The sequence below is a fragment of the Argopecten irradians genome, chromosome 7, assembly GCF_041381155.1.
Source record: "Argopecten irradians isolate NY chromosome 7, Ai_NY, whole genome shotgun sequence".
NCBI lineage: Eukaryota > Metazoa > Mollusca > Bivalvia > Pectinida > Pectinidae > Argopecten > Argopecten irradians.
Window position 1 is genome coordinate 29,236,731 of NC_091140.1, and position 27,623 is coordinate 29,264,353.

General features: G+C 34.5%; 2 protein-coding genes across 2 annotated transcripts in view; one reads left to right on the forward strand and one right to left on the reverse strand.

Moving 5' to 3' along the window:
- Positions 1–2,697, reverse strand: LOC138327130 (uncharacterized). Its single transcript, XM_069273113.1, has one exon. It carries the CDS (start codon positions 2,695–2,697, stop codon positions 1,159–1,161), a length of 1,539 nt encoding a protein of 512 aa, XP_069129214.1. The 3' UTR covers positions 1–1,158.
- Positions 2,698–7,665: 4,968 nt separating this feature from the next.
- Positions 7,666–27,623, forward strand: part of LOC138328074 (protein furry-like) — a 64,078-nt gene continuing 44,120 nt past the window's right edge. The window contains 28 exon segments of the mRNA XM_069274683.1: positions 7,666–7,837; positions 9,133–9,226; positions 11,004–11,212; positions 11,992–12,045; positions 12,607–12,743; positions 13,018–13,048; positions 13,562–13,612; positions 14,168–14,247; positions 15,070–15,153; positions 15,598–15,721; positions 15,998–16,135; positions 16,705–16,803; positions 17,048–17,208; positions 18,094–18,250; positions 18,834–18,914; positions 19,738–20,042; positions 20,433–20,573; positions 20,929–20,996; positions 21,432–21,556; positions 22,007–22,192; positions 22,807–22,896; positions 23,114–23,373; positions 23,607–23,783; positions 24,175–24,333; positions 24,531–24,680; positions 25,030–25,202; positions 25,907–26,018; positions 26,542–26,701. Of these exon segments, the coding sequence (XP_069130784.1) occupies positions 9,205–9,226; positions 11,004–11,212; positions 11,992–12,045; positions 12,607–12,743; positions 13,018–13,048; positions 13,562–13,612; positions 14,168–14,247; positions 15,070–15,153; positions 15,598–15,721; positions 15,998–16,135; positions 16,705–16,803; positions 17,048–17,208; positions 18,094–18,250; positions 18,834–18,914; positions 19,738–20,042; positions 20,433–20,573; positions 20,929–20,996; positions 21,432–21,556; positions 22,007–22,192; positions 22,807–22,896; positions 23,114–23,373; positions 23,607–23,783; positions 24,175–24,333; positions 24,531–24,680; positions 25,030–25,202; positions 25,907–26,018; positions 26,542–26,701 (3,534 nt within the window). The 5' untranslated portion in view covers positions 7,666–7,837; positions 9,133–9,204.

The window sequence follows — 27,623 nt, forward strand, 5'->3', positions numbered from 1 at the left end:
TGCGATGAACTTTTTATACATAGCATATAATCTAAAACATTTCATGTTACTTACATACGCTCGCTAGCTTAGTACACCAAACATACATGTAGTTAGTCTGCGGCTACAAGAGTCCCAACAGATCCGAGCAAGTTCCGCTTGGGATGTGGCTTCTGTTTGTTCTATTGCTACATGCAATCTCTGAATTTAAATCCCTTTAGATATCCTATAGCTAGGGTGCTACCGATTCCATTATAATTTCCTCCACTTTGTTGCCGATTCAGATATATATTTTTTTTATCTCACACATTTTCATTCAGCCATTTTGTTTACTTTTAGTGCGTAACGTAGTCATTTGCATACTATTTCGTCTGACGGACACCGTAATAAACCAAGGATTTCCTTCAATTTTGTATTCCAGACACATTTGTTCAATCTCAAACGTATAAAGAAATTAAATTGAGGTATTTTATAAATGTTTTTTCATCTTTTCTTCCGTTTATTGGATTTTACAAAAAAATATTTATTTGGTTGGGCGAAACCTACCTTTAATACTCTTTATCATTATTATAATCATTTTATTGTTGTTATAATAGAGATATAAGAAATATATGTTGCATGATAATCATCTACATTTTGATTTGCAAACCTGTGCTTTATAACACTATTGTACAAGGTTACAAAATTACAAAATTCTATTATACCATTCCACACGATATACATGGGTTCTGTTGTTACTATAACGACCATTGCAGTATTACACATTCCTAAAGAATATAGCATTGAAATGTTACCGAAATGCTATATTTAATTAAGTGTAAATAATAACTGCGAAAGCATGTATCTGCGAACCATAAAATATGACGTCCCGAAATTTGCCTATATAACAGCCTGGACTTTCTTCTCGTGATTTCGTGTTTCACACTTTCTCTACAAATGAGTTCGTGTATCAAACCTTTCCCAGACTTTCAACACATGGCACATGTGTTCGTGTATCATGAGTTCTTATTTCAAACCTTTCACAGATTTTCTAAATATGATTTCGTGTTTCACACTTTCTCTACAAATGAGTTCGTGTATCAAACCTTTCCCAGACTTTCAACACATGGCACATGAGTTCGTTTATCATAAGTTCGTATCTTGAACCTTTCATAGACGTTCTATACATGAGTTCGTAATTCAAACCTTTCCCAGCGAGTCGTAGGTACTGTTATCCTGGGCAGGGACCGATGCCATTTCTCTCTCCATCCCTGCCTCTCTCTCCGCGTTTATACTAGCTATTGTATCATAAGTAGTGACCTTTGGATCTTTCTGGTCACTCTTGTGTAGTTCTGAGTACAAATTTATCGAGGCCCTGCCTGTTTCCACGTGATCATACAGATCAACACGAGTTGATTTCGACCTGGGCAGCTCGTGTAACTCGTTATAAAGATGAGGATCATTTCCTGCATCCATAAATGATAACTTGTTTTCCTCTCCAGCTTTCCGCAAAGAATGGGGTAGCATTTTAAGTGAGCCAATCCTCATTCTTTCTTCCATTTCTTTTTGTTTTCGTTTTCGTTTAGTAATAAAGAACTGTGCTAGGACAAGGAGCACCAGAAAGAAGACTATCGCTAGCACAATACCCACTATTAGTCCTGTTCTGTCTGTTGACGAGGCCGCCGCCATAGTTGTGTTCTGACCCGACATGGTGGATCCCATTGTTGGTTGCTGTGTCGAAGCAGACGACATCCCTACAGGAGTTGTCTGTCCTTGGGACACAGACTGTGTGACAGGGGTTATTTCACATAGACTCGGTAAGATTGTAGAACAATCCCGCACATTCTTTGCAGCCATGCCATTAACATCCACCGTTACGGATATGCAATAAGAGGATGCATCGCTCCGAGATGTCTCCCACTTTACATGCGCAATACGGAAAACGCCTATCCAATATTGATAATCGCCTTCAAAGGAAAGTTCGGCACTATCAAGACCAGAAATGGTGGCGTTTTCTGCGTTACACAATAAAGCAGATGTCACCCACGACTCGGATATGCCACCGGGGATATATCTGTTTCCAGTTTCCAAATGTTTACATAGAACTGGATTTCCTTGCCCACAGTCCGCTGTTTCGATATTAGTATTCTCTCCCTCATGAACTACCTTTTTACATCCGCCGATCAGACCATCATCGACAACAGTTACTGGCGCATATTTACACATGCAGTAGTAGGTAAAACTGTTGAATAGCTGGGATTCGTTTCCACAGAATCTGTCTCCCGGACAGGAAGTGGCGACACAGTATTGTGGTGAATAAGCAACACTCTCGGCACAGTAGCACCACTCAGTGGTAAGATAGAATGTAACGTTTCCACAGTTCTGTAAACACGTTTCCGCCGGATCTGAACTTTGACTTATATCAAAGCGGTATAGCACATTCAATTCCTTGCCATAATTACAACTTTGAAGCTCCAGCCAGACCGAATACGTAGCGGTTGCGCCAATCCATGCCTCGACTGTCGGTAATTCTGCGTTTGTTAAGTTGAAGATCAGTGTTGACAATGAGACATCACTGTTTTGTGTCCCCGCTGCCAACTGACATTTCCTCGAGGCTTCGGTCCAGGAATTTAACGATACGTTTAATAAAACATCAATCCCGGGCGAACGTGTAACAATATTTCCAAATGTTGCGACAATCAGTTGCAAAGCAAACACCAAAAGCACTTTAAGATACATGACTTAAAAATGAGTACATACATATATATCTGTCTATTGTCACGTATATTTGTCACTCACCACCGACACCGGAAACGGATATATTCGCTTCCTTTTAGCGTTCTGTACCATCCATCCATCGTATTATAGGAGAAATATACTGAAACATGTCGACATTATAATTTACGTAAATATAATAGTCCGGTTAGGTTTTGTTTAACTGATGAAATAAGTGTAAGAAACAGTGATGGTCTTTTCCAATCTGTCTGTTCATCTGCTTGAACGGAAACTTTCTTAGTTTGCAATACACTTACATTCAGTTTCCTTAACAACAAAAACCGGAATATCCTTTCCGTTTCGGAATGCGTATTGATAGAATTATTGATAAGACCATATATGTTTTTATCTTTATTTATCATACATACATCTCCTTCTTGTCATATTCACTTGTAACAAAACGAACTGATAATTAGAGAAACAAAATACATCTATAAAAAATACAGTTTAGTTTCAATACAAGCTATCCCATTAATTATTCAGTTAAATTTTACTACTATCCCATCATTAGTACACTATCGTCTAGTGTAAGATTAAAAAGGGCTGTTCGACAACTAAATAGCTAAATACAGTTTTATACCGTTAGCGTTCAAGCTGGTGCATCGACAGATTTCATGAACATTCCTTAGCGTAAGAAAATAATTCTATGACTTAATATTTCTCAATAGTGGAAAGCATTGCAAAGTTATTGACCGCCATTTATCTTAAGAGACTCCCTTTAACTTCTGTAAAGCTTTCCTAAGGGAAAATTTTATTTAAAGATTCTTCATCAGTTAAAGAATGATCTTAAAAGTGATGCCTGCCGATATAGCTCGGGTGTTCCCCTCCATGGGAATAAAACAACATGATCGTAAAACTGTTTCAGATAGATTATTGATGGTAGGCCATGGTCAAGTGCATTTAAAGTATGCACAAGGGATGGGACAAGAGAAAAGTAATAGGGATTAGCATCACATAGTTAGAGCTCAGAGATCTAGTAGAGATGGAACTTAATTAGAAGGAGCAGATGAGCATGCATTGGGAGAAAGAGAGAGCTGGACTTTTTTTAAGGTTTAGTTTTATAAGCACACAAAAAGTATCAAATAAGTGTAAATAGCATGTGTGACGTTGTTTTACACCTCAATCACACATATGTACAGTAGGTGTATGTAGAATTAAATGCATGTACCTGTGATAACACAGAATATAAGGTCGCGTAATAGCGAGGGAGGATGAGCGACCTAACTTGGTAGACTGAACAATGGTAGTATTTGTAGTTGTGGAAAGACAATGAAAATTAAACGGTGGAGGAGGTGTTCCATGAAGCAAACCACAGTGATCGCAACGTCCATGTGTCAGACAATGAAGAGAACAAGCTGAATGATGAGTCAACATCAGAAAACCGCAATCAACATATCTCCGAGGTCAGGTTACAGGAACCAAACCTGACTGATAGACCAGTTGGCCATTTAGTGCAAGCAGAGCAGAATGGGAGAAGTTTGATGTGCATTGGCAGGAGAGTCCATTGGAAAGTCAAGAGATCTGCTATGTCAGAACCGATTAGAATACCCAGAGAGGAACTGGAACACTGAACGCAAAGAGGGAGGAGGTCGACAAGTCTCTGCGCGACATGAACAGTGATGCTAAGAGGGATGGAGGACAACAAAAAGCTCATTCGGCAAGATGAACCAGAACATTTGTTTGATGAGTCTGAACCAATGTTAAAAGTGAAACTGTCATCCGGAACATCGAAAGAAAGATATTAAGGCTATATTAGCGAAGAGAATGACCGATTACATGCTGCATAATAACTATATTTGTACATCGACATGATGTGTCGGATGCGTGAACATACCAGCGTCTTATGGCAGATAATCAGAGAAGCAAAAGAAATGAAAGGGAGTTTGCAATTGTTTCCATTTGGCTAGCTCTAGCAAATACTGACGGTTCCATATCACACAAGCTGGTCCAACTTACACTGGAACTGTAACACGATACGACATTTGCTGTAAAGCCACTTTGACAGGGTTACACATATAAAATTCACATTCCAGGACTACACAACTTCGTGGCAATGTCTAGAGGTCGGGATAATCCCTGGCTGCATGGTGTTAGTGAAACTGTTTTCTGCAGCCATAAACCTAATGGTAAAATCAGCGGAGAAAATTAATAGTGGCCATAGATGAAGATTGGAGTAAGACAACCCGAGAAATGTCATTTATGGACGACATTACCATCAGCACAAAGACAATCGCCGAGGCAAGATGGACTCTTTTGGCAATTGAAGTCGCTTGGGCCCATATGAATATAAAACTATCTAAATTCAGAAGTCTAGTATATACAAATGCAACGTCCTTGATAATGTTCAATTGGTTTCATGTGTAGATTGAAGCCTGGTAGCTGGTATTCAACTTAACTTGTAGTTGAGTATTAATCCTATTTTGGGAAGTACTTCAGTTATTGCGATTACATCATAATTATCGTTGACTATGTTCTCTAGTTCGTCCATCTTATTTAGTAGCTTGTCAGCATTTGTACATAATACTTTCATGTATCTTACATATTATTCTCCATTTCTCACATTCAAAACAATCCTATTAACACCTAGATTAAAAAGGACAAAACTGTCTATGGGTGATGACTCTGCTCTTGTGTTGTGTCTTTTACTTTTAGCCTTTGAGGTGGAATGGCATTGTATCTATTAGACTAGCTTTCAAGGAGGCCACGGAGCAATCTCTATTTTCTACATAGGAAGTGTGAAAATTGTAGAGTTTTGATAATTATCCGAGTAGATACACGTTGGGTCTTCGCCGGTTGAGTAAGAGCTAAGTAATTATATTGAAAGTTGTTTGAAAGAGAGGGATACTATATAGAAATATTGAAATCTGGATGAGAGGCCTTCTGTTGAAGAACACTGTAATATAATCAACATGTAATATTGAATAAAAAATTATTTTTGATAAAAAATGATGATGCAAATGGGTCATATGATTTTTCTGTTATAGGTTGGAAATGATTGGAGTCTCTCATTTCAGTCATCTTAAGTCTTTCTGGTAATATGGGCAGTCTTTCAAAAGACCAAGTATTTGTTTGGTTGCCCCTTATTGGACTGCTTCGATTGCAGATGCCATATTACACTGTATATGAATACTCGATATATGTACTTTAAACATATGTATTGCAGGAGCGTAATCAGGGTTGAAACAATGCGGATGCAATGCTATTCCCAGTCGAATCCCTCCAAATCACCCAGAAAACCGGATTTTCCTACGACTCAGCTTAATTATTTAACAGAACACCTTGGAGTACGTTTAGAACATTCATAAATTAAGATGGATTTATATCATCACTTACAAAGTAGAATTTGGATTTTTTCGTTTTATATTATTTCTCTGTGAAGGCAATCCCGGTAACTCTGATTTCTTTCTACTACATGAGTATACCCTTGTAATACCAGTGATTACTACTAATCCCTGTAATTGTAGCCACATAGCGGCGACAGTGGATCAAACAGGTCCAGGATAGCTTGGCTTATCATTACAACGATGGCATTTGATTATATTTTGTTGTACTTACACTGTATATATGATGTATGGAGAGTTAAGTCAAAACCTTGATTTACGTGTATCATAAACTGTTTCAACAGGAAAAAGTATCGATGAGATATACATGTACGAATCGTATCACATAAATCAGAAACATATGTACATAAATGTACTCTGCAGATACATTTAACACCACGCATAAGTCTAGATAGTTCGCTAAACCTGCCTATATTATTAGGCTTTTTTTAATAAATTTTTTGGCCTAATATTAGGCAAAAAAACCACACACAAAAACTGATAATATAGGCAGGTTTAGCGGACTAAAGTCTAGATTCAGTGAAATATGTGTATAAATCATTGATAGTAGTGATGATAAAACAATCAAATAATACACCAAAGACACCAATATTCACCAACAACAGGGGCTGATGATGAACGTGGTTGTTAAGGTCTGGAACGGTTTGTCAGAATCGGTCGTGATCGCAGAAAACATCCTGAACCCCCTTCAGTTTCACAATGAGATAGCCCAGGGGTGGATATAATAATAGTGATAGTAACCCCTGTAGTGTCGAGGTTGGGGAGATTGTGGTAGCTACATATTAGACCACATACATTTCGTATCATGTAAAGAGTCTTTGTGCTATCGAGTGGATATAAATTTTATCATTATTGTTACTTTTTTGCAAAGGAAGCCATAAAATCATTGTTACTTTTTTGCAAAGGAAGCCATAAACATAGCCATTTGCTTATACATGTAAGTTACATATGAATAGTCTACATGTACGTACATTATCGTCGGCAAATTAAAGCAATCGGTAGGCCCATATACATGTATCGTCGATTTAAAACAAAATAAATTTGGATCAAGAATTGACCCTTGTGGAACTCTACCAATTTTAGAAAATGAAATATTAATGAAAACTTTTTGTTCGAGTTTCAGTTTACTCAGAAACATATATATATATATATATATAATATATTCCCGGTTTACTAAAATAGTTTTCTGGCCATAACAATAAATTCCGTTATAGATCTAAAGGCACATATATAAGATATCACACGTCTTGAAACAAACTAAAAAAAACCTTGATATGTATAAAATATAAGATTTGTTTTATTATATACTGGTGAATATGGCCTATTCTGAAAATTATATTATACAATGTATCATATTTAACATTAGGCCTAGTGGTATAAGTTTATAGTATGCTTTTCATGATATCCCATTTGAAATGATACTTACCATTAAGTTGTCGATATGCTAATGTATCAACGAGTTATCTGCCCTTAGTTTGACTGTCTGCCACAAGGAAATAGTCAACTTCCGGTTGAACATAGCAGAAGTTCCGACTCAGTCGAGAAAAATGTAAATACAACTCAAAAAGGTCAGTCGCATCATTTGTGTGGTTCTAAAATTTACATGTAAACTGTTTGATGTTGATTTGAAAGTGCAACAAAATATGCAGGCATTAATATATCAAATGTCCATCCTTATGTCTTCCATTCGTCGTGAAAATAATCGTCCGAAAATAATGAGTTGCAGAAGCTGATCAGTGATTGAATGAAGGATGGTGCACAAAGTGAGACTCCTTATCACAAGTTCGCAATAGTATACATTACTTCTGTTGATTTTTTAGATTCACTGAAATTGGCCTAATTCGTCAAACAGTTGTGTACAAGTTTTATACCATTTCGTAAAGATAGTTCAACTTGTTCAGGTTGGGGACCATCCCGTATATGCAGGATAGTCCTGCATTTGAGTAATAGTTCTGTATTTGAGGGATAATTTTGTTACGCCAAAGCAGGATTCTATGAAATGAAAAGTGATAAAGTTGATTTAAACATTGTCATCAAAAAAGGGCATCATGATTTTTATATGGCATCATCACTAATACACAACTTTCCACATTATTACTCAAATGGAAACAAATTTCATCATCTAAATGTTTGTAAAAGTCACAAACAAAATCACCTCTATTGCTTACTATGGGGCTAAAAATAGAACACAGGTAAAAGCCAATCAACCATGACATTTGCACTAAATTTCCCTGATGGCTATACACTGTAGTCTATGGAGAGCACCTAAATTGTCACTTTATTACAAAGTGAGATAATAGAATTCAATAGTTCATATAAAAATACATAAAGTTTTCAATTAGTTATATGGGTATCTGAAAATGATGACGCCCTTTTTTGATACAAATTTTTAAAACAACTTTATCCATTTTCATTTCACATAATCCTGCATTTGAGTAACAAATTTATCCCTCAAATACAGGACTATTACTCAAATGCAGGACTATCCTGCATATACGGGATGGTCCCCAACCTGTTGTTTGCAATTTATAAAAATGAATATTAATCTAAAAATGAAACTTTAAAAATTGTCCTTTTTATTTCAAGTTTAAAGACCAATTTTCGCCAGGGTAATCTAATCCTCTCTGATATCAACTCAATATCAACAAATAAAATATGCAAATTTTATCAATACAAACTAAAACAAGCTTATCTATCATTTCGTTATTCATCTATCCCACAATAAGGTAAAAAGGCTCCTTGCCAATTTGAATTAAGTGAAAAAAGCCCTGAATACGCTTACTCCCTTTTGAGAATAACAAATCTTTTCCTCTTCCAAAATTAAACCTGTATTGGCAGACGCTATTCTTCAAAAAATCAGGCAATGATATTATAATTCACAAAATATACTATAAGCAAAATTGTAAGTATGACAAAAACAGGTCCCTGACAAATTTGGGCGTCTGGCCATATACAGTCTCTAGTTGTGCATGGTAGAAGAATATAAGTAAGTTAGGATAACATAAAACAAGTGGTTGTATAGCAGATTGGATATATATTTACTCTATTTATTTTACAGAAATCATGACATAATTAACATTTTTTATGAGCTGTTCATCTGCAGTGGACTGTGGATTCCACTGTACAGAAGATGGCAAACATTGAAGAAAAAAGTAAGTGATGATACACAAGATTTTATAGTTATTTAAGCCACTTGTCGTATTTGACCCAATAAGCACCCAGGGCATTTAAAAAATTGGAAAAATTAAAAGGTGCTAAGAAGACAAAATTATTGCAAATCTATACAGTTTTGTGTAGTTTTGGTCTTTATTTATGCCTGTCCAATTGAAATTAAAGTTGTATGGTCTATCACTTTCGCTCTTTTTGTCATAGTGAAAACTGTTTAAGTGTTATACATATTTTTGTCTGTTTGTCTGAGTTTTAAACTTTCTAATTTTACCACTTTTTATAAAGTTGCAGCACTGGAAGTATTTTAAATTATAAAAGTAAAAAATCTTTTTAACGTGTACACATGAAATATAGGCTCAGAAGAGGCCGAATCATTCCGAACTCTTCCGAACATCGTCGCGACAATATCGAAGTTAGTAACACGAGAGTTGTGAAACCAAGAGAAATGTCAACAATTTTTCGTAAACAAAACATGTGGTCGACCTCTGCAGCAGACTGGATCTACAAAGAAATTAATGCTCGCACATTACAATATTTGATACACACAATATTGAATTACGGCAATGTGTGAATTAGATGTTTCAAATGCTCGCTCTGTGGACAGTATACAAGCACGATTTGCTCATATTAGCCAGAAGGAAAACGTAAACAAACATATGTGCGCTTACGCTAGTTACCTGGATCACCACGTGCAGGACGTGTGGTAGTCAGTCATGTGATACGATTCGGAATCCGACAAAACCCGAAGGTACTGAACATGGCGGTGATTGAAGGCGTTTTATTCAAAACCAGGAATATATGATCCCTAGATTTCGGCTCTCTTATAGGCTGACATATGGTTTTGGGGAGCTAAATCATCAAGATACATGTCCATGTTCCAATATCAAATGTTAAAACGACATATCGTTTCAGTGAAAATTACAAGAAATACAACTTTAAGGCCTCAAAAATGGAGAGGGGTGCTTATATGGACATGGGCGCTTATTGAGTCGAATACTGTAATTAAAATTATTAGATGAATTCTTCCATGACCAGTACATGGACCAGTGGTAGCTAAGTAACGATTCTGCTTCTTATGATTGATATTTTTCATAATGTGGATCTTTCTCAAATTTGATATCATATAGTGTATATCTCCCATTGGTCAATAGCTTGCATGTTCTATTTTAGGATACATCATGATCACTAAACTGTCAACACCGCATGTCAAACTTAACTGATTACTTTTAAATTACCATTTAGATTCTAGATTGATATGAATCTAATTAATGTTAGAGTAAGACATTTAAATCCACTCCACTACGATGCTATATATTACGAGTATCTTAGTGGAGCAAAATTACAAGTCTAATTTTAATTAGATTGAATTGATATATAATAGATACACTAAACACATAAATGGATACACTTGTGAAAATTTAAGTTTGTTGGCGTTGCGCAGTGCATGTAATTTCCATTCTCAATCATTATCAAGGTTCCTATATAAATATCATCTGCAATATGTGTATAACGAACTATGTTTTTTTATAGAGGTTCATGATAACCATATATTACTGTAATTATTAGATTAATGATTTATGTTATATTTTCTTAACCAAAGATATCATGCTAACAAAGTTGATACTTGATATTGACTTAGTTTATAACTGTAATAATGAAAGATTAATTACTAGTAGTATATGATTGAACCTCAACACTTGTAAATACATCATCTACCCAGGGTATTTCAATTTAAATATATATATGTGCTCTCAAATATAGGTACACAAGAAAATATGGAAAAGAAAGAAGGTCAAGATGGTAGGGAGATGTTGATGATAAGGTTTCCATGGCGTCGTAACAACAGTTGCCCGGGTAACCGAAGTGGAGATGATGGTACCAAGCCAGGGGAGTACATTCTACAGACCCTATTTCTTGAATTCTGTAATATGGCAGAGAAGAAAGTGGAACAGGTGTTAGCCGAACCATTGGTATGTTTTGGGATGAATTTGATTGTAACTACCTTTCTTAGAATGAAAGCAAGATGTCTGTTATTTAGCCCGAGATACTCTGGCCCGGACAACAGACTTACACATTATGACAGATTGATGTCTGGTGTAGGGCCAGAAAGTAGTGCTTTATCAAAAGGTGGAACTCGCAGACACTATTTGGTATCAGGCCAAGTCATCTCCAATACAGACTGAACACTGAGAAGAGCTCCTACCTTGGTCTTTTCAACAAATGAATCTATTTATCTATTCCAAACATAGCAATTGGTGGAGATTAGAGGTGATTTGCATACTGTGAGAAAATTGCTACGACGAGAAGGGAATTTTTATAAAGTTGCGTAGAATAGAATATATTGCTATGGGTAAATAAATTATTCATTTGTTGAAAAGACCAAGGTAAGTGACCCTCTCAGTGTTTAATATTTTGTTAGTAGTCTGAATCGGAGATGACTAGCTGGCTGACCTTTGATTATCATCAAGGCTTGTCTAGGTTTTATGATTTAATGGTCACTGATGTGTGACATTCTTTATTGCTTTGTTTTATATTGACTCTGTCTCCTACATTTTAACTCTTTATATTCATATATGTCATAGGTTCAAGTTATATTAAGTGTCCTGTGTGTATCAAAACGATGGCCATCTTTTTTATTTTTATTTTTTTTATGGAAGAAAAAACTACAATACTCAACTCTGTTTGATTGTTTGTGTTATTATTGCTGTTGTTGATGTCTTTATAACTTTTTCATTTTATGACTTTCTAGGAAAAACCTCTGTCCAAATCTTTACAGAGAGGTGAAGATGCTCAGTTTGATCAGGTAAGTATCTCAATTTTGTACTAAAATTTTGCGTTAAAATAAGTGTGTTTAAAGTGTGAAGTCATGATTATCATCACTGACATTCACAGTTGATTATAGCTATTTATATAGATATTCCGTCTTTGCATATTACAGAATTACCTCCCTTGTGGGTAGATGTCTATTGTGACATCATTATTCACATCGTTTTCTCCAGAATGTTTGATGTTACGGTCACCATCACATGACGTCACAATCATTACCTACCTGTAAGGATAGATAACTCTTTAATATGCAAAATCAGAATACATAGCATGGATTTCATCTTGAAAGATAATGAAATGTTTATCATTTATATACTATTGGACCAAAGTTTCCTAGAGGGAAGGTTTCTTCTTAATTAATAGAAGAAGCAACTCATTATGACTAGCTAGTAACTCAATTGCATGCCTTTATCTAGCATACAGATATGTCTTTTACACCTACCAAACAACATCTAGATTGAAATGTTGTTCCTACGGAATACAGACACACATACTGGTTATCTGATTTTGAATTTTTTTATCTTATTTAATTTCATAGCTGCTAAGTTCATTTGGGTGTCTGGCGGAACAATGTCTGCCATCCATTCTACGAAGTCTTTTTCGATGGTTTGAACGTCAAAATCTGATGGATGAGTGTTCCCAACCTGACACTCGCCAGCGACACAGAAGCAAGGGGTAAGTGTAATTGAACTTTTCAATCCTGATAAATTTGGCTGTTTGTTCAGTAAATGAAAAGCCATTCTTATAAATAGTATTGTTATTGATCATAAGATTTTGATGACACATCTTTAGAATTGAAAATATATTCAATCAATAAAGTACAGAACTGTGCTGTTCTTGTTAGATTTTATCAAAGATCAAGCCGTTTGACATTGATAAGGATGATGATATGTGTCAGAAATATATTGATTAGAGTCGACGTATAAAGGATACCTTTATTTTGTTACAGAAGTAAAGATTTCCTGTGTGAAAGGAGAGATGTATGTATAAATATATTCCTTTCATTATTTATCATAATATTATGTTCATATTAATTTGAAATAAGCAATTATAACTCTTGATATGTTATTCACCACCACATGTTAACAACATTTTGAGAATTACGAGCCCTATGATGTATAGGTTTCAATCATTACAAATACAAGATGAATTTTCAAAGTATTGCCAAAAGTCATAATATTTTTCATCTACGCCGGCACAGTGAAATGAGTACAAATTGTCAAACCAAGGAGCAATCTGTGATATATAATCTCATTTCACATTTTTATAATGCTATAACTAGTTAAGTGGCTTCTTAGATATGTTTTCATATGAATATAAATAGAACTTAAGAAACATTTCTGAGATATTTTTTTCATATAAATATAAATCAAGCTTCAGAAACAAGAATTTTTACACAGTTTTATAATTGTGTATTGTATTCTACAAAGCATGTATACAGATAACTGTTAAAGATAGACATATTCTTACTGAAAATCATTCTGTTTCCCCAGCTGGCTGTAGAGTTTGTATACTGTCTGGTACTCATCGAGGTCTTAGCTAAGGTATGTGTCTCGTAAACCAACTTCATTTTGTGTCAACTTCATTCTTTCATACCGAAATACTTTTTACAATTATTATTATGATAATTTAATTTCTTGTTTTAGAGTGATATTTTACAACCTGCATGGAACATACGTGTGTAACAGTGACTTATTTTCATGATTTTAACTTATCTCTGAAATATGCAGAATATAAAATATGTTGGTTTACAGTATATTTAAAATTTGAGCAGCAAAGAGACCAAACTGAACATAAGGTCTGCTACAGAATAAAATAGATTCATGTTCTTTCCTCTTTTGAATGTATATTGATTTTGTTAACTGTTATTAATATAAAAAAATACACGAACTAAAAATTGAAAAATATTTACAATTTCTGACAATTGTTTTCATTGCAAGCAGTATGAACCCATATTAAAAATATTTTCTGCACAAGTAATGGTTCTTTAAGAGGATATATTTTCAGAGGAAAAAGTTGTGACTTATCAAAATACGATATAATACATTTGAATCTAGATATTAAATGTTAAGCTTTTTTTTTTTATCTTTTGAAAACAGCTTGGATTCCACCCTGGTCATAATGATCTAGTAACTTACATCATCACACAGGCTTTTAGGCATTTCAAGTACAAAGATGGGTGAGTCTAAACTTCAATGAAATAATACAAACTTCACTTTATAAGAAAGTTTGTAGATTTCTTTTTAAATTTTTTTTAATCCAAATCCTTTTTCGTAATCCATTTATTCTATGGACATTTTTGCAACTGCAAATATTTAAAGGGACAATTCAGTTTAAGAGTACATTAAAATTTGCACTTATTTCGAAAACAAACTAGTTCTAAAAGAAATTAGATTAATTGGTTTTACTGTGATATGCTAGATAAGCCAACTGTAGTGAAATGTATGTGAAATGTTCAAACTTGCTTACTGTCCGCCATTACACATAGTGTAATGCCAAACCCTGGCCATTGCCAGTGTAGTAAAGAAATTTTTGTCTAGACCTACTCAAATCACTCTTACAGTAGTGTAATTTCATCAACTCCTCAGTGGTTATGTATTGCATATATTTTACATGCGTGACTTTGGCTTGGGTATGGGTACAGCGTACATGTTGTACCTGCTTAATTATATTGATCAACAATTTGGAGTTTCAACGGTATCAATCAAAATGCTTCACAATGTCGTGAAATGTATCCATTTTTCTTGTTATATGTTTCATCAGGAATGTAGAACAATATATTTATGTCATAATTTGCTTTGTGGTTATGTAACAGAATTAGCCTCATTGAATTGTCCTTTTAATAGTCAGTAATGATACATTATAATAATAAAACTTAGAAGGTCATGCTTTTGTTGCCATGCCATGAATTTATTTGTTATGACTGACTTACTGTCAAATCCATAATTGTCATGTAAGGTACCATATACCTCCTTAATTAAGCCTGGTTGATCATTTTCAGAATCCAGACCAACCCTAATTCTGGGAACATCAGTATTCTCACTGACCTGTACTCAGAGGTCATTGGTGTTCTTGTTCAGTCAAGGTAGGTCATAGTTTAATTAGAGGTCATATAATACCCGATACCTCTTCATAGATGTCAATCGTTAGCTGATATCAGCTAGTACTGGCACATTTTTGTGTAGATAACTTACTGTTAATGAATGGCATTATTGACTTGAAATTAATTTTAGTGTTGTTAAGAGGCAATGCTTCATTTGAAAACTAGATAGGAAGTTTATCTGAACAATGTCATGTACAATTTTTACTTGATAACTATATTGATACACTGATAATTCTTAATCTTTTATAAAATCACAGCAATTGACTAGTTTTCTAAAAAAAACATAAAAATCAACATTTGATTATGCTACATTCATTACCTACACCATGTTACTGACAGGTATTATTAATAATATGTAACATCAACTTTTTAGAAAAAAACAAAAATTTGACTCTGTTTTGTTTTCATGCATTATATTTTTGACAGGTTCACTGCTGTAAAGAAGCATTTTATATCCGAGTTAAAGGAGCTGAAACTTCGCGATCAGACTCCATACACAGCACAGAGCATCATCAGTCTTCTTACAAGTCTTAAGTACTTCAAGGTCAAGGTAGGTCCATATATTTTAAAGTAGGCATTTCACTGTTAGGTAGGTCAAGATGAAGATTGTTCAACATCAAGAGAGTTCAATGTCAGTGTAGTTCAAGGTCCCGTTAGTTTATTCTCAAGGTCAAGAGAGTTCAGAGTCAATATACTTTAAGGTCAATATGTGTAAGGTCAAGGTATTTCACAGTTAACTCGCATATGATTTTGAATTGCTTTTTATCTCTTGTGATAGTTACTGCAATTACAAGAAGTACTAATAAACTTGTTTTGCTGTGTACAGATGCATCCTATAGAGGAGTTTGAGGCGTGTGTGATGTTTATGCAGGACCTGGGTCACTATTTCCTGGAAGTGAAGGACCGAGACATAAAACATGCCCTTGCTACATTGTTTGTAGATATCCTGCTGCCTGTGGCTGCGGTCAGTATTATCATGTCTGGGCCCAGTTTCACAAACATTCCTTAAATCTAAGGAATAACTTAAACTTTAAATAAATTATCCATAAAAAGCATTACAGATTTTAAGGAAGGCTCTTTAACTTAAGATTTTTTTCCTTATTTTCTGTAATGCTTTAATATGTATGGAGGATTTTAAGTTAAAGAATTTCTTTTAGTCAAGATGTTTGTGAAATTTTGCTAAACTCCCAGAGGACTTCATGTCTGTACACAAAATTAATGTTACAAGTCCAATATAGCCAGATAATGTTCCTGAATGTAAATTTGTAGTACATCTTATTACCTATCATTTTGTATTTGATATGGGTTTGAAACACTTCTGAGTAAAACATTAATCTTTTGAGAACTTAATATTTGAGTTATGTGATATTTTGGTATTAATACAAAGCTCATATCTTATATAACCCAGAAGAAATACAAAAAATCCAGCCTGCTCACTGAGATGTATAAATTGAACAATCACGGAGATAAACTAATCTCAGAATGAAATCCAAAAAAATTAAGTTCAAACTTTCATCATCATCAATCTTTCAGACGGCCAAAAATGAAGTGAACGTTCCTGTGCTAAAAAATTTGGTGGATATGTTGTACACCCCAGCTCTGGATCTGACAATGAAGAAAAAACACATATTTGTAAGTCATGTCGAGTACAATGAGTGGGAAAATAACTAAACATCTATATTTCTGTTTACTGAGTAGATTTTTTCTCCGTCTGCCATGCTTTGTTTCTATACAGTCACTGCAGTTAATGCTTCCAGAATTGTTTTTTAAATATGGTAATAACATGCATAAAAGCAGTAATCATACTTTTGTCAGACTTTATTTGACAAAGACAGTTTATTTCATTGTATTGTCAATACATCTATTACCACTACAGCACTGTTTCCCACTTGTGACGTGCCTGTTGTGTATCAGCCAAAAGACATTTTTCCTCAACAACTGGCCGTACTTCCTGACCACTCACTGCTTATCACAACTCAAGAATAAGGACCAAAAGATTTCCCGTATGGCTCTCGACTCCCTACACAGGCTACTGTGGTGAGTACTTATGGATTGAATAATTAACTTCATACAAATGAGGTTTTATGCTACAGTAATATGGTGTCCTCAAGGTATTCAGATAACCATTAAGGCGTTGAGTTTTGTTATAATTGCCAAGTTTACTTGGTGAAGAATCATTGTGAGATGATGTACATGGTGAGAATTAAATGTGAGATGATGTAAAAATTAAATGTTTGATGATGTACATGGTGAGAATTAAATGTGAGATGATGTGCATTTGTGATAATAAAATGTGAGATGATGTACATGGTTAGAATTTAATGTGAGATGATGTACATGGTTAGAATTTAATGTGAGATGATGTACATGGTAAGAATTTAATGTGAGATGATGTACATGATGATAATTAAATGTGAGATGATGTACATGGTTAGAATTTAATGTGAGATGATGTACATGGTAAGAATTTAATGTGAGATGATGTACATGATGATAATTTAATGTGAGATGATGTACATGGTTAGAATTAAATGTGAGATGATGTACATGGTTAGAATTTAATGTGAGATGATGTACATGGTTAGAATTTAATGTGAGATGATGTACATGATGATAATTTAATGTGAGATGATGTACATGATGATAATTAAATGTGAGATGATGTACATGGTTAGAATTTAATGTGAGATGATGTACATGGTAAGAATTAAATGTGAGATGATATACATGGTTAGAATTAAATGTGAGATGATGTACATGGTAAGAATTAAATGTGAGATGATGTACATGGTAAGAATTAAATGTGAGATGATGTACATGGTTAGAATTTAATGTGAGATGATGTACATTGGTGAGAATTGAATGTGAGATGATGTAGATACATATTCAGATGACGACTAATGCCTTGTGTTATATTTTCAGGGTTTACATGGTGAGAATTAAATGTGAGAGTAACACTATAACACACAGTCGTCTACAGAGTATTGTAAGTAGCCTGTTTCCCCGTGGCTCCAAGATGGTCACCCCACGCGATGTACCGCTCAACTTCTTCGTCAAGATAATCCAGTTCATAGCAAAGGTTAGTTGAAGCCTTCACTTTTTTTTCATATCTGATTTATAATGAACCTCTGGGGGCCAAAAAAACCATTTTGTTATAAACATAGTTCAGTATAAATGTATTATAAGCATCTTATAGGAACCATGATGGGGAAAGAAAATTACTACATTATAACTATGAATGTCTTATAATTATAAGCATGTTCGTTATAAACATGTTTTATTGAACCAATATGTGAATGTGAAAATAATTGTTAAAATAGGTTTAAAAACTGACATGTAATCATTAATCAATCCATTCTACAAGCTTAAAATTGAGGGCTAAAGCTACTTTGTTTAGAGACTTTGAAAAAGTGTCAGAATAGAGGCAAGGACATGGTTCTTTAGAGGAGTCATCAACAACACTCGGTTAAATTCAGGGCAACACTTCAAATGATGACTTTTGACTCTGTAAGCAAGCTTGTTTTAAAATACCTGTTACTGCACAGAGGAGTAAAATAAAGTTATGTTATCTATTTATAACAATTTACAACAAAACCCTCTGATATATAATCCTCATCTGTTTATTTGTTTGCTCAGATAGATACTTTTTTTTATTTAACAAGGAAAGACAAGACTTTGCGATGAAGGAAATCATATTTGACCTCCTTTGTGTGGGACGCTCAGCCAAGATCCTTTTCCCAGAGGTATAAAAATTTAAATATTATTTACCTAATGTATTAGTATAGAAATTCATTTATTCAAAGTAGAAGGTATAGCATGTTTCTGTTTCTGTGGAAAGATTATGTTCATATGGCATCTGTAACATTTATATTCATTAATAATGATTGATTTTGTTTGTTCTGATTCTAGATGTAAAATATGATCAAATTAATCAAAATTTACCCACAGAGAAAAAACCCGGCTAATTCAGAGATTTATTTTTCAATTTGCAAAATGATTAGGCACAAACCAGACTTGAGTGATTAGATAAAGTTAAAGATGCTCCACCCCTGACAAATGGTATTTTTTCACTATCAAAAACAAGAGAAGACGATTTAGTATTTTTCTCCAGTTACAAAAGTTACTTACTTTACACTATTACCACCATTGAAAAGTTAGAGCTTCTAATTTTGCTTCAAGTTCAAAATATGAAAAATAATTAATTGCATCCCGAAAAAATTCCATGGCACTATATCCTGGAATGAAGTAATGATTGCATATGCACCAAAGGCGAAATAAATTATTTTATGTTATTTTTTGTGTTAATTAGGCATATATATGTATATATACACGATTAAACACCAAATATTGTTTAAGTGATGAATATCATTTATGCTCTGTCAGCGGTGGAGCATCTTTAATGAATTGTATATGGCCAGTAAATTCCACCATGGTAAGAGTCATCCATGTCAAAAAGCTGAAATACAGTAACTACTAATAAAATCTTATTCTAGTAATAGTCATAAAAATATGGGTACATTTTTCAGTATTTTATTAATAAGTACACTATTTATTCCCCATCTTCAGAGGATGAGTATTGGTCTACGTGCGTTTTTGGTGATAGCGGACAGCCTCCAGCAGAAGGATGGTGATCCTCCGATGCCCCAGACACAGGCCACACTGCCATCGGGAGCCACTGTCAGAGTCAAGAGAACCTTTCTCAATAAAATGCTGACAGACCAGATGGCCAAAACTATAGGTCTCGCCCAGTATTATCCGCATATTCTCAAGGCCTTTGATTCCATGCTGCACGCTCTGGATCTCCAAGTGGGCAGACAACTGTTACTGACCAAGTCAGAAAACGTTAACAAAGAGCCAGATGAACTGATGACGTAAGCTTTCTTCAATACTGTATAACATGAAATATTAACAGTATTTATTTTCATGATTAAGTGGTTTAAAAGTTTCTTGTGTAGAAATATTTGTGGTTAGGTGATTAAACAATGATGAGGATCAAGATAATATAATATTGTAAAAGTAACTTTAAAAGTAATAAATTATTTTGAAATTATTACTATTTTGTGCATTCCCTAAACTTTCAGATAAAATGGGGTCCCTATGTACTATTTGAATGGTCTTGCAACAAAAAAGTGCAAACTCTGCTATAAATTTGACAAAAAACTAAATTTATAGACTAATTTATATACGTTATTGTTTGTGATATACAGAATTATTAATATCTTTATCATAAAATATATGCATATTCAATGTAATAATTTCAGAGGGGAACGAAAGGCCAAGATAGAATTATTCCGAACATGTATTGCTGCGATACCTCGACTCATCCCTGACGGTATGAGCTGTCAGGAGTTGGTAGATCTGCTGACACGACTTACCGTTCATCTGGATGAGGAGCTGAAAGGGTGAGTTAAATATAACAGTAAGCTCCTGCTGTAAAATAGTGAGTTAGAAGTTTTAAAGTAGAGTTAGGATGCAGAAATAAGGGATTCTTTTAAAGTTTTTAGAGTATACTTTGAAATAAAATATTGGAGTTTAATAATGGGTTAGTTATACGTAAGTTTTGCTGTAAAATACTGGATTTGGAGTAAATATTGTGAGTTTTGAGTAAAACCATAAGGATGTGTTTAAGTAAGGTGAGTTTTGATGTTAAATGCAAGTTTGACGTATAAGATATAATAACTCTGGTGATAAAAGATTGAACTTAAAATTTGGGTTGAAGTTTGGTAAATAAAATCATTTCTTTGTTATCTGCTGCAGCCATGCCTTCCAAGCTTTACAGAATTTGATGCAGGAGTCGCCTGTTTGGAGAGAACATGTTGTCAGAGGTAGTATATATCAGTTTGATAATATCTATTCTGTTGTCATATGATGATTGAAAAACATCAATTTAGAATGATCTGCAACATTTCTAGGATTTTGAAATGAAAAACCACAAGATACAGTCAAACCTGTCTATAAAGACCATTCAAGGGACAATGAAAAATGGTCTTTATAGCCAGATGGTCTTTATACACAGGGCAAATTGTGTGGAAATTGACTGTTTGAGGCCCACACGAAAGTGGTTATATTATACAGGAGATCATTATACAGTTATGGTCATAAAGGCAGGTTTCATGATATTAATATTTCTGTGTCTTTTCTCAGAACCCAAAACTATATTCTGGTTTAATTTTACTGTGATCAGGAAGTTTTTGTAGTTCATCTTTTTGTACTGACTCTAAGTCTGTTCAAAGCCAATCCGTTTTTACTTGTATTTTCAGGTTTTGTACAGTTTGTGCAGAAAGATATCAGTGACACTAACACACAGTTACTGGACGGAGCCCTGCGACTTCTCATGCAACTTCTAGTCCAATGGAAAACCAACATTGTTACTGCACAACAGAAGGTAGGGCTCATCAATATTGATTTTAAGTATCAAATCACCAAATAAATGCTGAAAAAAACCTATTCAAATATGGGGAAAAATATCAAATATGTTTAATATTATTGACTAAGTAATTTATGGGTCTGATAAGTTTGATCATCTGTTTGGTATTGTTGACATGGTGAGAAAATTGGACATACCAATGTATGTCTGGTTCTGATGACAGTGACAGATTTGATAAATTTTGTTTTATATTTTATAATTACTATATATTATTGATTGTCATACAGAGCAAGACTACTGGTGAAAATATCTGTCCAATCCATCATATTATAGTTTCAAATGCAGATGAACACATTTATGTCTTACAAAAAATTCTTATTTCTAAGAGGATTTTAATAAAAATGTGGGAGAAAGGGACATGGATCTACCAAACCATTCTATCTTCATGCTTTACAATATCTGTTATAGGACCGAGTGTCAGCAGACAGTTCAGCCCCACTACGGACTCTCCCCGAGACCACAAACATCCTAGTCCTTAGGGAGGTAGAGGGACTCTCACTTGTCATGTTGTGTAGCTGTCGAGTTGTTACCCGTAAACTCGCAGCTCTCCTGCTAAAGGAGGTCAGAAATATCTTCACATGCTGCCAGGCTCAGGTAATTCAGAATTAATGGCTGTTTTATGTTATTATGGTATGGTTTATACAAATCTTTTACGTTTTCTCATATTTTGACTGACATTTATTTAAACAGTTACTTCATATCCATTTTAAACTGCAGTATATATGGGTACTGTATGCGCCATAATTAGCGCCTCCTCCTCTTATGGAGAAGGAGTTGAAGTAATTATAAACCCCATCCCTTGGACTCAATGATGTTTCACAATTGTAATGACTTTCACACTTTAATCACGTCACAAAGAAATAAACATATGAATGTTTACTTTGACAGATTATTGTGCCATAAGTACCTCAAAGATATATGGTTGACAAAATTATTTAAAGGTTTTTCGTCTTCAACTTACAATTAACTCCCAAATAAGCACCCTCTTTGTTAAAAATTTTTCGTGCCCTGGGCCTCTTTGTTAAAAATTTTTCGTGCCCTGGGCGCTCATTGCGGCGTATATGGTACGTACTTATGTTATAAGTATGTGGTTTTGTATTATTTGTGTCATTAAAATCAGAACTACAACTTAATATGTGGAATATTAACTCAAACAGTCTTATTTCTAGTGTCTACCAAAAAATTTAATTGTGAATTTTGTTTAAAAGCTCTCAGAGCCATGCCTATTGGAAATGGTGGACAAGGCTTGTCCAGATGTAGTGAAACGACTCCTGCCTTCCCTGCCAGCTTCAGAGAAGGTCAGTTCAAAAATGATTATTGTATGATTTTAATATTTGTTTGTAATGTTTACATTAAGTGTAATGTTACCATGATAGTGAGATTTGAAATCAGAATAATATCATAATACATTATATGGAGGGTGATGATAACAAAATTGATTTGGTCTAATCTACCTTTCGTTGTTTGTTCTGATAATTATTTTGTTTACTTCTAATTTGGTTACTGATTATTCAGCCTGTCCTGTTGACCTCGCCCAACATTGACCTTGCCTGGGTCATTGACCGTGCAGCTTCAGTCTGGAATCCAGTTTCCAAGGAGAACAACATAGAAGAAAGGTCAGAATCTGTTTTCTCCAAGGTAGACCCGTGGATGAGATGTATTGCCACTTTGGTGTCAAGCGAGTATGGAATGACCCTCTGTCCACATGCAGTGGCTGCTTCCTGGCCGATTGTCTACACTCGACTGGTCAGCATGCATACTCTATTAGACCCAAAGTAAGTATCCTGAATCCCTTAGGTGTTCTTTGATTCAATACTGGGCCTGACGTTAATGTTCTTATTACTGAAATTATTGGAAGTATCACCTCCTACCAGTTGTCTCTAATCCAGCATTTTATCATGTGATGTACTAACGTAATCATCATACCCACCGCAACAAATCACGTGTAAAACCAAGTTGGTTTATATTCGTTTACTAGAATTGATTATAAGTGCTGTTTTGTTTACAGCAATATGATCAATGAATTCCGGACATCGTCCATCTTGAGGTCTGGAACCTCAAGTAAGAAACCAACAACAGAGAAGGATGTACACATGCAGTTGTGGCAGAACTATGTGATCCTTGCTTGTTCTGTGGCTCAGAAGGACAGCCTCAATTCTTACAGATGTTCCTCACCTGAGCAAGGGTATGATGCCATAGTGGCCTTATTTGTGAATTCGGGAAATGAAGCATTATATTACCTTGAAAAACTTAAGCGTCATAGGTGTAAATCTATATAAGTTCAACCTATACAAATCAAACCTTATGGCACTAACAGTGGAAGACTTATATTTGTCAAGTTGACTTGTTATTATCAGGTCTTTTGATTGAACTTTTTTTTGCAAATCATTACAGGAAACATTATTTAAACACCCACATTTACATTTAACCTTAAGGTTAGCTGTTAACTTTTAATGAAGATTAGCTGAATATCAGAAAAACAATGTATTGGAAAAAGGAACAGAAAAAATACTATCTATATATAATGACAGTACTTCTTGTCAACAAAGATAAATATTGGATATTATCTTTTTCAGGTCATCTCCTGAATCGGAGAAGAGTGATAGTCGACAGGCTAGCATCACCAGTTGTACTGATCTATTTAAACTCATTGTACCGCTGATGAAGTGTGAAAACTCAGACATGAGAGACACTATAGTCAATGGTCTTGGCTATACAAATGCAGCGGCCTTCAGGTAAGTCAATGTCTCGGCTATACAAATGCAGTGGCCTTCAGGTGAATCAATGTCTCGGCTATATAAATGCAGTGGCCTTCAGGTGGGTCATTTGTGTAGGCTCTACAAATGTATACAGTAAACTCTATAGTATCTCAGCTACAAATAACCTATATATGACTTCAAAAAATAAAAGTGATACACATTCTTTATTTTAGAGACCTGATTGATGAGTTACTTCCCTTCCTGAAGGAAGCCATTGAACGTAAACAAGAAACGAAGAACAGGCGTCGTAAGAAGGATACACTTCGAGTTCAGCTGGCTCATATATTTGAACTAATGGCTGTTAACAAGACATTCGCTCAAAGGTAATATATAAAGTACAGGTCTTTGTGAGGCAGAGAATTTTCTCATTTATCAATGATTTGTACATAACATTTCCCATATACTGTATTTGACCTAAAAAGGATGCCTCCCCTACTAAGGGTGCCCCTGCCTTTTTTCTACCAAAATTTCTTGATTAAGATTAAGAAAAGATGTTCACATTTCACACAAAAAATCCATATTGTGAATTTTCAGAACTGCCAGATTCGGGATACTTAATAATAATCAAAACCATTCCCTTCCATTTTCAGACTATTTGGTAATTTTTTATGATTAATTTTTTCCCAAAACTTAATGGGGCTTTAGATATTATTATGATGCTATTTATTTTAGTGAATCTGGTGTGATCGATACAGACTCAAATTGCCTCATCAAGACGTTTGTTGAGTATATAGACGGCGCCCGTCAGTACCTAGAGAGCGAGAGTGACCGGGATCTACCAGTCCTACACGACATCCGTCTCCATTTTAGTCGATTTGTCAGGGAGCTTATTGCTCATACACCTGGTAAGTCAGCCCATATTAGTATTTAATTATCTTTTTCTGTATATCATAAATTCAAATTTTAGTGAGATTAAGAAATCTTGCATAATCTCTCAATTTGTAAACTAGAAAATGGAAAAATAAGATGTCATTAAAATAAAATAAATTAATTGTTAATATAAAATTAAGATAAATGAATTGTAAAAATAAAAGAAAACACCATTAAAATCTGAGAAAATGTCATTTATTTATTGCTTACATACTGAGTTGTTTTCTAAGCATTGATGTGTTTGTAAACAGTAACTTGTCTTTGTCAGTATATTAAATACTGTGTACATACCTATTTTTGTGTGGTCATTAAGAGCAAATGCGAAAAAAATTGTAAATTATAACTTTTAAGGTTAGTGCTTCAAAGGTAACACAAAGAGCCTTAAAATAAAACTTAAAATTTAAGCCATCTCAACAAAGGTAGCTACCACCAATTAGTAATGTCGTTGATCAAGCTATTTTTCCTGCTGTACATACTGACCATGTATAGACATTTGCGGGCAAATAACATTGTTACCAGTTACTCCAGCTTTCAATAGAACCAGTTGATTACAGATAGAGATGCAGCTTCTAATGCATCCTTGGACTAAAGTTTCTCTTTAATTTATAACTTGCTAGTGGGTAATTGAAGACCTGTGAGCCTTACACCTCTTGATTTTATGTGTTTTGTACTTCCCCAGCGGAGTTCAAGAGAAGCCTGCTGACTCGAGACCTGAGGTACAGCTTGTTCCACCTGTTTGCAAGCTGGAGCGGCAAGTTTAGTCACACCATTGGAGATACATTAGATAGGAGGTACACTTCATTTACTCTGACAGTGAAACTAGAGATACAAGTTTTAATCATTAGCTCACTTGTATAGCATCCACTTAGATAATTGATACATAAAGATATATGGAGTTATTTTGCAAGTGTTCTCTAAACTAATGTGATCAAGTGAACAGGTTTAATTTGGATTTTAGTTTAACTTAATGTGAAAGTTTATCTCCTATGTTTACTAGTATGAAAATAATATTAGTTTACATACAACTTTAATCTATGTTTTAAGCTATACTTTTCTATACAGCTGTAATCTACAGTCAAACCTGTCTATAAAGACCACCCAAGGGACCATGGAAAAGTGGTCCCTTTAGCCATGTGGTCTTTGTACACAAGTCAAAGTGTGTTATAAATGACCTTTTGTACCCTAAGAAAGTGGTCTTAATAAGCAGGTTGTCTTTATACAAAGGTGATTGCTAAAGCATGTTTCAATGTGTATAGAAAGAATGTTATAAATTTCAGGTTTAATCTTTTTTTAAATTTGTAATTTCATGTGCAGGTTTAACAAGGACGAGAGTTGTACCGAGCTGGAACTGTCCGCGGTGAGAGCCATGTCGGCCGTACTGTGTTGTGGGCCGGTGTTTGACCCCAGTGGTCTGAATGATGACGGATATATATACCAATGGCTGGACATGCTGCTCAGTTCCCATAACGACAGGGTAAGATTTGATACACAGATAAACCTACGGGCCCATTTGGTCTCTTTCATTTGAATTATTACATGTACAAAAATTTGCTTTGACCATTATGTGAGGACGACTTTGTCATACACAAATTTGAATGATAATTATGATTGATGCTTTTCATATTAAATGGTCTGACTCTATGTTCTTTCTTATATAATGCAGCCACTTCCCTGAATTAAACCTTCTTTCATCTCTCTCTCTCAAAAAAACAAAACCCCCAAAAAAAACAAAAAAACAAAAAAAAATACTTATTTAGTCTTTATATAGCCATCACCATATATTCTTGCAGTAGGTTAATTAAAATAGATTTTTCTATAAGGTTACTGGATTAACTGAGATGTTGACTCTTTACCTAATACATGAATCTGTATCTTTGTCGCCATGGCAACAGATAAAGGAACAGGTGAGTTAGTCCTGCATGGCATTGTTTTAATTTGTTCATTTCTCTCATTGACCTTTCGCCTGCCTATTCAGTTGATTTTCTCATTGCATTAAATTCATCATCATTTTCTTCATCGAAAGAGCTGTGTCACTTCTCATTTAAAAACTCTGAGATTTTTTATATCTGAGTTTCCCGAGATTTTTCCTTTAGTTTGTGCTATGATTTTGTTGTTCCTATCCTTTTCATACAGTAAACCATTGTGCTGTAGGACATGTTTTGTCTTCTGTATTTGCACTGTGACTTTGTGAATGTAAAATCAACTGCTCACTGGGTGATTATCATATACCAATATAGGTCTACGATTTGTATATTAATTATTTTTGTCACAATGCCAATAGTCACTATACTTTATTTACTTTTCAACAACAGCTTTTTTTTTCGCATGTAGAATTATTTTCTTTCTGTTAGACCTATTTTTAGGTCATCTGACCCGAAGGGTCAGGATGACCTATA

What these genes read in the sequence shown, in the direction of transcription:
- LOC138327130 (XM_069273113.1), bottom strand. Translation starts at nt 2,697, where the DNA reads ATGTATCTTAAAGTGCTTTTGGTGTTTGCTTTGCAACTGATTGTCGCA.